General features: G+C 35.4%; 1 protein-coding gene across 9 annotated transcripts in view; it reads right to left on the bottom strand.

The window, feature by feature from the left end:
* Positions 1 to 419: 419 nt before the first annotated feature.
* Positions 420 to 13932, bottom strand: part of LOC6581405 (calcium-binding protein E63-1) — a 37531-nt gene continuing 24018 nt past the window's right edge. For all 9 annotated transcript variants that reach the window (XM_044009555.1, XM_044009556.1, XM_015161802.3 and 6 more), the window contains 4 exons: positions 12065 to 12208; positions 3413 to 3572; positions 3191 to 3339; positions 420 to 1352 (listed from right to left, as the gene is read on the bottom strand). In XM_044009555.1, coding sequence (XP_043865490.1) covers positions 1330 to 1352; positions 3191 to 3339; positions 3413 to 3572; positions 12065 to 12208 — 476 coding nt within the window. In that variant the 3' untranslated portion in view covers positions 420 to 1329. The remainder of the gene's footprint in view (positions 1353 to 3190; positions 3340 to 3412; positions 3573 to 12064; positions 12209 to 13932) is intronic.

The following is a 13932-nucleotide window of genomic DNA, read 5'->3' as shown; positions in this document are numbered from 1 at the left end:
TTTTATTAAAAATCTTTTTAAAATTTATTTTTGAGAGATTTTTGAATTGCTTAGCAATTAAATTGCCTTTTGATAATAGTTTTTATATTTTAAAATATGTTTTTTCATTTATTTTGTTATTGTTGGTGTATTCATATCGATATATATTTCAATAGTTTAACAATTACATAACTAGACATTTAATATAATAATATTATTATAAATATATATATTTGGGCTTAACATCCGTATCGAATCGATTTTTTTTTAATATTTTCTTTTTTGCTTTTATGGCTTTGTTTTTTGCTTGAAATACATTTAAAGCAATTTGTTTATACTTATTTAAGACACAAACATATGAACAATTTTTTTTTAATTTTTTATGTTTATAATTTTTGATCATTTTTATGCAATAGTTTTCATCAATAGCTTTTCTTATATTTCTTTGATTTTTTTTTTATAGTTATTATTTTTCTTTGAATTTTTTGTCAATGCAGCACCCTAAACACAATATCACTCACGCTCTCAGACTTATCCGAATTTTCATATCTATATATATATATATAGTTATATATATTTATATGTATGTTATATGATGTAATTTCATATAATGTTTATTACGTAAACAAATTTATGAATTTATAAAAAAGTAAAACAATTAAGACCTTGGCATTCGGGTACAACCGACTGCGGCATACTCGCTCACGATTTGAAAATGATCGAATTGGTTAGAAAAAATCTATGATTTGCTATTAGATAATAGAGCTACAGATCTCGAGTGGAAAACTATGAAAAACATAGTTTTTCCATGCCCAGAAAGTACCTAAAACCCGGTTGAACTGTTAGCCCCCTTTCCAAATTACTAAGAGACTCCATAATTGGCGTATTAGAAAATATTGTTAAATAATATGTTCCAAATTTAAAGTAACTAGATTCAGACATCCAGACGAACGAATCCATAGACTCTTTTCATTTTGTGAACGAGCATAATTATACAAAACGGTTCCAACTATTAACTAAAGTCGTACAAAAAATGAATATTAAGAATTTTCTTCTTTTTTTTTTTACAAATGATTTAGAAACTAATGTGTGTGTATTTTGTGTGTGTTTGTGTTTGTCCAAGAGAAAACTTCCCGTTTTTCCACTTTTCAAATTGCAAAAGTTTTGAAAGTTCGTTCTAATGTGCTGCTGCTTTCTCTTAGTTTCTTAGCATAATTAATTCATATATAAATATAATTTTTGTTTTGCTTTTTCTTGTTTTGTATAAAACATTCATGAATTCCGACTGAGTATAATTAAGTTTCATTTGTTAAGCTTTTGCCCCAAACGAAATTGCGTTACGTTCGTCGCTTACAGCAAAAGTCTCGTAAACTCTGCAAGAGAAAGAAGAGAAAGAAGAGAAAGAATTTAATAAAATTCATATATGTTATATATGTATAATATGTATAGAGTCAGTGGGAAAACCCTCTAAATAAATTGCTAAGTAAGTTTTTTTTTAAATAAGAAAATATTTTAAAATATATCCTATATCCTGCCTCAGCTACTTTTTGTTTTTATTAATCATGTGAGCTAGTGCAGAAATAAATTACATTCTTTGCACATGTCGGTGTTAAATAAATAGGCTAAAATAAATAAATTGCAGTGGAGAGCGAGGGAGACTTGGGTTTCATGCGTTTACTACGCCAAGGTCAAAGTAACAACTTGTAATGCCATGGCATCTGAACCTAATGACAAACTCAAGTCAACTCACACACACTCACATGCTTAGAGAAGCCATTTATGTATGTGCTTGGCCAACATACACACGCTCACGCTCACGCACACGCACACATTTGACAATGCATGAAACATCTGTCTTTGGGTTTCGTAAATCAATTTAATGCTGCGCAGGGGACACATCGAACGTGTCCTTAGGACAAATGTTTACTTTTGACTCTTTATGTCAGCCAATGATGATAGTTGCTATCGAGTGCCATGGAATACCCTGTCCAATATGTAAATGTGACAAGCTTTTTTGTTTTTTTCTTTTTCCTCTTTATTCAAATTCAACATGTGAATGCCCTCTACAAATGTCTCTTTGTCTTGATTTCTTTTCAGTTAGCAGAGTAATGCAACAATTAAATACACTTTAAAAATGTTCAGCAATTGAAGTAAATGACGTTAATTGAGCTTCAATTGACTTGTGAATTATCTTATTGGAACTTAAACCCATTCATCTTTATGGTAAAAAATCTATTGCCTACTTTTGAGCGTTGACAAGATTAAGCCTTGGCCATGAACTAGTTTTCAAATTGAACTGATGTGCCATTCAAATATTATTGAACTGGAGCATGAACTAATGCAGTTGTCTAAAGCTGTCATTCATAAACAAAAGCCAAATGAATTCAGACATAGACCTTGAGCATGTGGGGGGCGGGGGATTCTTTGTTAGCCGAACTGCTGCGCCTAGGGTTATTCAACTTGAAGTCTCGTTTGCTGCGGTTTCTATTTGTATTTGTCTAGCTGATTTATGAGTGAGGCTTTCGCAAATATTGGCACAAGGTTATATAGCTACACGTGAGCATGTGTGTGCGTGTGTGTGTGTATGTTTTATGCTGCAGCTTGATTAACGCGCAGACAGCAACGGTAAAAGTGAAAGCTAACGCATTTTGTGGCTTTATTTATATTTTTGATGAGTCCTTCGCACTGACAAAATAAGAGAAAATTGGAAAATTCAGTTGGGTGTTAATGACTGCTTAATACTTGTTCGTCATGTAATAAATAAATAATTATTAAAAAAATGTTTGTTGAAGTTTTGTTTTTAATAAATTTGTATATTCAAAAAGGAAAGTAAAATTTTTTGAATATTTTTTAGAGTTTTGCTTTCAAAACTGGGACAGAACTAATATGTTGACTGACTTCAGATGGATTAATTGGATGTAGATCTAAACAACCGCTATAAGTATATATAATATACTCAAGTAATTCAATTTCGATTTTCCACCTCCGTAACGCTGGTATATAGATACGTCTATATCCTACATATACTTCAGTCCATATTCTACTTTATTCAGTTCAATGTATACCATTGAACATAGCTTGTATATACTCTCTTTCCCCCATATGAACTAGCATAAAAAGCGGTTTACACTGGCCTCACGCTTGCCCACGTCACTGCCGGCCTTTGTGGGTGCAGCATTGGTGCGTGACTGTGTATTTGTGTGTAACTTACCCTCGTAATTAATGCGGCCATCCTGATCCAAGTCGGCAATAGCGAGCAGCTGCTCCACCTGCTGCTCATTCAAGGGCTCCCCAATCATTTCCATTGCCGTTTGCAGTTCATCTCGTGTGATAAACCCGTTGCCATCACGATCAAATACTCTGTGAATTTGAGTTTAGCAATCAGCATATATACATATACATATCTGTCAGTTAAGCCAGCTAGGCCACTTACCTAAATGCAGCTATTAGATCCTCGGTTACGTCGTCGGCCTCGTCGACGGGTTTGCTGGCATTGCTGGTGCTGTCATCGTGCTGTTGCTGCTGCTCGTCCCGCAGCGCCTGGATTCTGCCCACCCACTGCAGAAACTCGGCCTCGTTGATTAAGCCGTTGCCTACAATTGAAAATGTGAATTTAGCAGGTGTGTACAGGTGTGCTGGTAAAAGCTTAGCTACAAACACGAGCAACAACAAATATTTGAACATTTCTGTTTTATGCCCAGCGCTGAGTGGAACAAAGATGCAGGTAAAAAAACAGTTGAAAGCGTTTTTGCTCAACACGTTCAATTATTTAAAATGGGGTGTGGTGATTTGAGCATATGTATGTAACAAGGAATTAGGCCTTTAAGACCTATTCTATTATCTATTATCTATAAATGAAAAAATTTCCCTTTTCTATATCTAATTCAATTTTTATATCAACTTAAGGCAAGCAAGACAAAAAGTACTCTAAAGTACAGCTGCAACTCATTGCAACCAAACATTTTCCAGGGTATATGCTAGTCATTCACTGGACAATTCTTACTTTTTTGTTGCTGCTTGGTGGTTTGAATAATTCTTATACGCTTCAAGCGACAGCTAGGAGCATTAAGCATTGAGCTAAACGGCCATTGTTCTATTGCACACACACAGCGAGACATACACACACGTGCACACACACACACACTAGCACATAGACTTAACTAAGTGCAGGCAAACGTTGCCTACTTTTGTGCGCAGCAGGTAGCCTCGCCCACCCATTGCGGCCGCAGAGCAAAACATTTTTCGTTGTTTCTTCATTTCTTTTAATATTTAGCAACTGTGGCCATTGCGTTCTGCACTTTCGCTCTGTTTCTCTCTGTCCCTCTCTCTTTGAAGCCTTTCGTTTCATTTTCCACTTTCGCTGAGACTTTTATAATTGAGTGCTAAGATAGCAGCAAACTAAGCACTGCTAGCGCTTTGCCGTTGCCAACTTCCGGTCGCAATAACATGCCGAAAGCCTTGACCTTCAGCAAGTGGGTCAACGATGAACGACGAGCAGATACTGTCTAATATATATGCTGACTATATACTGGTCTTATGATATCATAAACATTTTTAAGTAAAATCTAAAGGTAAGCTATCCAAGGTACTTTAGTTTTGCTATTAAATATTAATAAAAATGTTCTCAAAATTAGTATGTCGTTAACAACTAAAATGTTTATTATCCAAGTGCTATTCAGTTTTTATTAAGCAAAAACAATATCTTTTTTTTGGGTGTTCTGTTTTATTGCAGCGAAAATATAAATTTTTATGCTCGTTGAAGAATTGATAATGAGCGCACATTGCTCTAATTTCGTTTCTCTGTCGAAACGAAAATTTTAGAGATAATGATTTGGCTTTGACTTAGACTTTGATAGAGGAAGACATAAAATATTTTGGTTACGCTTATGAAGCAATGTGAACATTAAAAAAAATATTTTAATGTCAGACATGAGGGAAGAGTAACTAGCTCTTCAATTAGACCTCAAAGTTATTTTATAGTTATAATAAAGTTATATCATATTTTTTTATAATTTTTGCAATTATTGTTCTAACGTGTTTAGCTTATAGAGGTTTTTTTTATTAAAATATGTATCAAAATGTTTGAGCACAAAAGGAGAAATATTTGAATCAGGTAATTTGGTAAATTGCCAAGTTTTTGGCAATCATAGAGTCGTTCTCCGCCTGCATAACAATGAACAAGAGGATGGACACAGAGGTGCTGACAACATAATAGATGAAAAAGAAGAAGAATACAATTCTAAAATATTGACAAAAACCTTCTATTTTCTTTTTGGTAACTACCCCCAATCAAAACACAAACAAGCTGCAGAAGCGTGGCCTTGCTGGACATACTATATGGGAAATGCGAGGGTCGCTGCAGAAATAACCTAAAGCTAATAAAGATGGAAATTTAAAGGCATTCTTAAATATCTCTAAAGAGCACAAAACTATACCGAAATATTTTTTTCTATATTATTAAATAGGCGTGTGTGTGTGGGTGTGTATGAACATTTCTTTACAAGTCTCTCGGAATCTTATAGTCAGACATTAAACTCAGCATGGCATATCCTGCAGTCGGCTTTGGGCATTGCTGTTGCTGCTGCTGGCTGCGACATTTGCACAAAAAGCATTTTCAATTGTCCTGGCTGAAGCGTGGCTGAGCCTGAGCTTGAGCTCGAGGATTTTCCGGAATGTTGTCATTTCATTTTTAAATACAATACGAAATGTTTACTTGTGCAAGTCCAAGGATAATGAAAATGGCGACGCTGTTGTTTGCCATTTCAATCCTGCCCCGTCATTCTCGCTAAGGACATTTGCCCAATGCCAAAGTGCCGAGTGGGATGAATCATTCTTGTGTTTGTTCGCGGCCAAAATGTTGCCTCGACGACAGCAGCAACAGCAACAGTAGCAACAACAACGATTCAGTGCTTGCTCGTCATTTCTTAGCCATGGGCAGCGTGCATTAAATTGTAGTTATATACCCTGTAGATGCTGTAGGTAGGGTATATTTTTGCTGTGCATGTGTGAACTGTATTTATATTCTTGATGAAAAGGAATGTGAAACATTACAGGATATCTGTCAGTCGACCATTTTATGCACTCTTTCGTGTGATGTGGTTGCCCTTCATAGTCTCAATTTGCTCAACCTGCAGTTACTTTAACATTATCTACTCACTCACAGGGTATCTGCTAGTCGAGCATTATACTTTTGCAGTTAAGCGCTGATTGATTTTGGCCATTGCCTTTAGGTTTTGCTTGGCGCTGGCTTTATTCAATGAGCCCTTGACTGGCTTTGAGGCATATGTGCGAATCAATGTCCAAACAGTATGTTCTTAAAGGCAAAACAATAAGTGAGTGAGCGCTGAGTGAGTTGGCTCTCGATAATTGAGTCTGGTGCGTAACTAAATTGCAAACTGGAATGTACATTGACATCGATATCTGTCAGCGCTCTAATCAATTTAGCTGCTTATCAAATTATGGCTCTCAACTAGATCGATAATGGCGCAGGCATGCTGCAAATTAAGGACTCAAAGCTGCATTATGCTCACAGCAGACCGCAAGCAAAAGGTAAATGGCAGCAGCAGTCGAATTAGAGTTGAGTTGAGTGAATGAGCTGAGCTGCATTGAACTTGTTGAGTGATAAATTGAGCATATGGTTCAATTAGGAACAAGAGTCTTGGCCCTGTATATACACAGTATATGTGAACACTCCAGAACTAGAATTGTTTAAATTAGGCTGAAAAAACAATATCAGTTTATCGATTATTCTTGATCAAAAATATATCGGATGAGTTATGAAAAATATGATAAACTTGTACTGCGTATGGTATACACGAGTATACATGCAATAATTTCAGCTCTATAGCTCTTAAATCTTCTGAGATATCGGCTCAGCTCGTCGCCCTGATCAAGAATATATATACTTTGGGGGGTCTCCTTCTGCCTGTTGCATACATTTCAACAAGACCATTATACCCCGATTTCCCATTTTCAATGGGTTCAGGGTAAAAAATATAAAAATATTTATATGAATACATATAAATAATCAGAATAAATAATATTTTTATTTACGCGTATATAAATTACATCATAATCCTGTCCATCCTATAGAACACTTCATTATTATGCGCCAGTTCACAAGTTGATTGTGATTGATTGAACTGATTCCAGAAAATTGAGCTAGAACTCGCAGCTCTATTGTGCATAACAAATGCAACAGCAGTGAGCAGTGAGCAGCCAACAGCTAACAGTCAGCAGTCAGCAGTCAGCAGCAGTGGCAAATGGTAAATGGCAAATGGCAACAGCTTCATGCCGAAATGCAATCAATTATTGGCAAATGCACCTGCTGCTGAGTTGGTGTTGCTTGTGTTGCTGTTGCTGTTGCTGACCTCAACAGGGCAACGTGCAACGGAAACGGAAGTGTGCCCACAAAGTGTTGCCTGAGTGTTTGTGTGTGTAGCTGTGTGGGTGTGTAAAAGCTTGACTGCTGCAGCAGACATTCTCTCTCCCCCTACGTACCTCCCTCCGTCCCTCCAACACACACTCGCGCTCCCTGCATCGCTCATTTTGCTTGTAAAACATGCCATAAACATTGAGTACTTTGCCTTTGTCCACATGAACATATGGGCAGAGGATTACTAGCATATGGCCCTATAACATACCCACACACATATGTGTATATATAATGTATCAAACTAAAGGGAAACTATTTATTATTTGGTTAATCGCCCTTTGGTATCAAAGGCAGCTTGAAACAATGCCAAAGACAATGTTTTCTAGAAATCTTATTGAGCTGCCCTTTTTAATGGAAGCCCACTCAGCCAGGGAAATATTTTAATCTATTCTCTTTGAACTTTGAATTCATTGATTTTTGGGGCCTTAATGGGGCTCTTGCTATTTTTTCGTTTAAATTGCGCTTGGGCAAAAAATATATAAAAATTAAATTCCAGCCATAGCCTATTCGAATCTCAATCTATAGACAATCTGCTAATGCTCAGACTTTGGCTGTATATAGCTATAGATATTTGGCAGAGCATACATTCTTTGTCATTCTGCGTATAACAGTTTTTACGTATGCGTATAACAGTTTTGTGCCCGGCTATTACTCAGCTTTGTTTTAAATTCCTTTTTACACGCCTCCCATTGCTGCATCGTATTTTTTTTTTGCTATTTTGCTTTGGCCTTTTATCAGAATTTGGTTAAATTTGTATTCAAATTAGCCTGCTTCAATTTGATGTCTAGGTTGCCTTGGCCATGGGTTAAAGTGAAGCAGACTGTCTTGGATGGACAGTGAAAATTAAGTGGAAACAAGTTTGAAATATAAACGAATCTTAGAGCTGCGCCGCGTGGATCACTTCATTATAATTGAATGAGTTATTCAAATGAACCAATGTTTGTGTTCTATGAACTACTTCTTTGAGTTGTTAATAAGTGATCGTTTTTTATCAACCAATGCGATATTCAGCTATTCAGCAAGCAACTACGAATAGCTGAATCTATGTGAATTATATTGGTATATATCGCTAATCAGTATAACATAATTCCTGAACCATATATATAGCTCAGTTGTTATGCGATATTCAGCTATTCAGCAGGCGATTAGGAGTGAATGTGAATCATCTTTGATTAGTATATATATATATCGTTAAACAGCTGCTGAACTAGTGCAACTCATAAAATATTCATTTGAACTAATTCAGTATTGAACATTCCGCACTTGAACAAGAATTTTTGCTTCGAACCTAACTGCAGTCTGTATAGCGTTTGGCTTTAAACAAATCGCAAAACACGCAACGACAATTTAATGGCCTGGACAACACATTGACCAAATGTGAGTATATGCGTGTGTATGTGTGCGCGTGTGTGTGTGTGTTAGCCATTTGATAAAATCACGCAAAAGCAATCTGTAGCGTAGCAAGCATTTAAATTTTATTTTTAATGCATTTACAGGCAACTTTTAGTGGACATTAAGGTTTTTGTCATTTGACGCGTTAATTAATTGTGTTTCTTGATGGAAAAAAATAAAATAAAATAAACTGCCTAGCCAAGGAGGCGAGGAGCTTAGGACAAGTACCTAATGTGAGCAGCAGCAAGTGAGCTTCCAGCTTATGCGACAATTGACCCCAAAGGTTCGAGGCTCTTAAAGTTCAAATCGTGCGACACATAAAGACGAGCATAAATAACTTCTGGAGGCAAGGCAACGAGGGAGCAACATAGACTACTCGGTAGAATGGGAGCCACTGCAATAAGGTTTTAGTAGCTAAATCAGGGCAAAGTGCGTGGACTGCGTCGACCGCCTGTCGAATGCCAGCTGAACTGTGTGAGCCAATAATGAAACCCAAGCAATGTAAATGAAGCCATAAAGTGTGCGCTTTACGTTGCATTCTACAGTTTTTGTGCCACAAATTGATGAAATGCCATAAAAAAATATTGAGAGATGAGCAGAGATGGGCAAAAATAGAAAAGAGAGAAAAAACAGGAGAACAAAGGCTCAGTTTCGCTAACTGTGCTAAAATAAAGCTAGTTCGGTTGAATGAAAAATAAAACTCGGTGCATTTTGCAACAAATTAGCAAGACTTTAATGTAAACGGATTGTTTTTATAGATCTATGTTTAACCTTCAGGCTCTCCTTTCAGCAGAATCCACTGCGACTCCAGCTCATCTCTGCACAGCTATATATCTGTTTAACCTATAGCACATAAAAGTCAAGTCAAGTTAAGGAGCGTCGCCCTCGCATCATTTCTTTTGCATATATATGTATATGCTCATTTCAAGGTATTTAAGTTTAGTTTTCTTTGTCTGCTTCTGACATTGTGAAGAATTTTCTTTGTGGCTTTTCTAACCAGCTGCGGCTTTAGCTCATTAGTAATAGTAATTAGATTAAATTACATATTGTTTGCTGATGAGCTTACATATCTAGTTAAAAGTTATATTTATAGACTAGCTTTAAAAATATATTTAATTTTTTTTTTTTTTTTTTAAAGAAAAAAGAAAAAAAATGTATTACCTTTTTATATTATTTTTGTCAAAGTTTTTCGATTTATCTAAAATATACCTATTTATTTATATACATATGATATATTTTAGGTTTATATATTTTTAGTTTTATTTCCAATTAAAAATTTGTCTGTATTGAAATAAATTCATTTTCATATTTTATTTTTTTCCACATTTAAAGAAATATTTATTCAAACTTTCAGAGCTGCCACGTATTTAAAATAAAGAGCATTCTTTAAATTATCTAAACAATTCTGGCAGCTGCATTTGATCAAATTTATGGAAAACATTTGTTTGACTAGTTTTTGTTGCTTGAAGAATATTCTTTTTAATAATATAAAATTTTTTGTTGCACATTTTTGCACGTGTCAATGCCTAAGGCTGGCAGGCCATATAAAGTAATAATAATAATAATAATAATAGAAAACAAAACAACAACAAATAGAAATGGTTATATAAATATGTGTTTGTCAAGTACATGAAGCAAACAGTGCGGCAACTGTTGGTGGCAGCCATCAAAACAGCCCTCGAAAGCTGTCAGCAACAGTTGCGCCGCTCTTGTTATACGACGCGACGCTTGCATATGTATGTCTGTGTGTGTGTGTGTGTGTGTGTGTGTGTCAGTGTGTGGATGTGCGTACTACATCAAATGAACGAACTGTGCGTGACTCTGATTTCAATTTACAGCTTTTGTTAGAAGACAAGCAAGTGCCACGCCCCAAATTCCACATAAAATATGAATTTAAACTAAACGAGTTTAAGGGTTAATTAATTGATGTATATGAAAGCAATAATTGAGAATTGTAAACAGCGAAACATATATTTAAAATGACAAAATAAGCGAACTGTCAGCAATATGAAATCATTATAAATTCTGCGAAAACAAATTTTCGGTTGAAAATTGAATTTTCTGCTTGGCTGGCATAATTTACTTTTTATTGTTTGTCAGCAAAATAAAAGGCTGAGGTAGAAGAAGAAGGAGTATAATGCCCGATCAAATAATGGCACACAAATTAAATCAACAATGTGAGCGTGGCCACAACGCAAATGCCAGACAACGACGAGGACGGGGACGAGGCAGGAGCAGCAGGACTCGCCTCGTTTGCTGGAAACTAATAAAAATGCGCTTAGTGCCAGGCCATGCTGCTGCAAAGTAGACAACACTGAAGGGAATTCCTACATACTATAATATAAAAATTGCATTAGCTAACGAGTAAATTAAATAGGAAAAGAAAAAAAGATAACTTTACAAATTGGCTTAATGCGGATTTTGGCATTTGGACGTTGGCTTTAAAGTGCCGCGATTCGATTATGCAAGTCAGAGCTGCTATATAAATTGCATAAGAGCATTGAGATATTGTTGAAAAAATGTAAAAAAAAGGCAAAACACTATAAACTAAAACAATTGCATTTAGCATTATATAAACAAAACTATTCAAAGCGGCATCACTGTGGCGTATACGTAATATTTAATGCCGTTTGCTGCAACAACTTTCGTATTGTTTGATGTTCTTTGAATAAATGCAGGTAGATACATCTACATATATAATTTATATATCACACAGACACATACAATGGCAACACACAGAATATAAACGTGCTTACTCATTGCGTATACGTAATATTCAACGACTTTGTTGGCAGAGCTCTATGCATGTTTAGTTTAGTGAAACTAAATGCATACATATCAAAAAGAATAAGCTTGCAGACATACGCACACCCACACACAAACACATACAAAATAAATACAAACTACTAAATTCATATTCGTATTACGTATACGTAATATCTAATGCCTGACTGGACTAAGCCTAATTAATGCTTTATTTTTAAAACATAAAATTCTAGTTTAACTATACACATGCACACACGCGCATACATACATAATCATACACTTCAAGAAACACAAGCACCCACCCACCCACACACACACACACACACACATTCATCGAAAGCGGTCTAGCCACAACGAACTATTGTTTGGCTCTGCGACAACATTTCTATGAAATGGCCCTCTTCCTGATGTTGCTGCTACTGCTGCTGTTTTTGTTGTTGTTGTTGTTGTTGCTTGTGCTGAAGTAGCCTCGACGCAAGTGGCGGCACTTACCTGAATGGCTTGCCTCACGTATGAGATCATGTATAATTTCATCACGCACATTAATGCCCAGATTCTTGAGCATAAACTGCAATTCATTTGCCGTAACGCGTCCATCTCGGTTTCTGTCTAATAGATCGAATGCGGTGCGCAGATCTGCAAGAAAAGAAAGTCAAGAATATTTGAATATATAATATATAAAGAGAACAACAAACTTAAATAGCAAAAGCATAAGCGACCATTTATATGCAGCCAGTGGGCCCGCAAATGGCGAAAAGACGCAAAACAAAAACCAAAACAGATAAAACAAACCCAAAACAATCGTAAAAATCAAGGACAATTCAGCAGAAATTGCGTGATTTTCAATGGAAATTTCAGTCACGACGCAAAAGCGACGACAACAAGAAATTTTGGGGGGCAAAAAAAAAAATATATATATAGATATACAAAACAACAATGACGAAAACCGTTATTCCAGAAATTGTTATTACTTTATCAGAGCGTTGCGAATGCCAGCTCAATTTCGATGAATTGGATTATGAGCTTCTACTTGAGTCGTAAACTATATTGTTTATAGATTATAATAAATCCATTCATCTAGTAAGTCAGTTTGACATATTTGGAACTATGCAAGGATCGTTCATGGACAATTCCTTCATAGACCTTGTATTAACGAAGCCAAAAAATTATCTTTTCTTACTTAAAGCTCAGATTAAATATAGTTTAAAACTCTTTTTCATATTTATTCCCTTTGAAATTATCAATCCACCCTCGTACAAATACAGATATACATATATGTAGTTGACATCAATGAGATTATGTTTCTGCCTGATGCCTGCTGAAAACTTGAGCGGAAATTGTTCACGCTTGAACTTTGAGTTCGCTCTCATTCTGCTTGAGTCATCTGTATAAGTGTGTGTGTGTGTGTGTGTGTTTGCGTTTGCCTGGTAGAGCAATTAAGGAAGCGCCTTTGACATTGAGACGTTAGCCTTCACCAATTTGCATTCATGGCAAAAACATAGTCAAAGAAGTACCTGGGAGGGTCTTTAAAATGCAAACAGCTAAAAGAGGCGATGCCAAATCGATCAAACTTGCAGTTCCAGTTCGTAATTATGGCAAAGAGCAAACTAAGTTTATACTTTTCGCGTAAAAAAAAAAAAACAAATTATGGCCATTAAAATACGCTTAAATTATAAACGAAATTGAGTTTGGCAAAAGAAATTTTTAAATTATGCAATTACGTAGGATATTGCAAAGAAATTATATAAAATAAGTATTTCAGAATATAAATTTATAAAGGGTAGAGCTTAAATTATAAAATATAGAATTAAAAAAAAAATTAAGTTAAAATAAAATTTACAAAGGCGATTTTCTATAAATAAGTTTTATGATTTTTTTATTTTTTTATATTAAATAAATACTATATATTAAAAATTTCTATATTTGTAAGAAAATATTAGTAACTTATATAAAACTAAAAACCTTACTGCTAAAGAAAATTATAGAATAGATGAAAAGCTACTTTCAGCGAATGGTTCTGAATGTGTAAAGTGTTGTATGCAAATGTGTATATGTGTGTGTGAAGCATTTCCCTTTGCAAGCATACCAACAAACACACACACGCCTGCCCACGCCCACACGGAAGTGGTTTGTGCAGTTGTTTGTATGGCTTGTAATTGCGCACGTGTAAATACCTCACATATTGACACATTGACACCAATATTTCGCATAGCAACAGCAATAGCAACAAGAACAGCAACACCGCCAGCAACGACTACGATAGAGTATGACATAAGAACCGATTGGGGTTGCCTTTTATCACATTTGACAGACATTTCAGTTTTTTATTTTTCTTATGGCCAATGCAAACGCTGCACAGC

The sequence above is a fragment of the Drosophila mojavensis genome, unplaced genomic scaffold (genome assembly GCF_018153725.1).
Source record: "Drosophila mojavensis isolate 15081-1352.22 unplaced genomic scaffold, ASM1815372v1 contig_74, whole genome shotgun sequence".
Taxonomy (NCBI): domain Eukaryota; kingdom Metazoa; phylum Arthropoda; class Insecta; order Diptera; family Drosophilidae; genus Drosophila; species Drosophila mojavensis.
The sequence above is the reverse complement of the archived record's forward strand: the minus strand, read 5'-3'. Positions and strand labels throughout refer to the sequence as shown.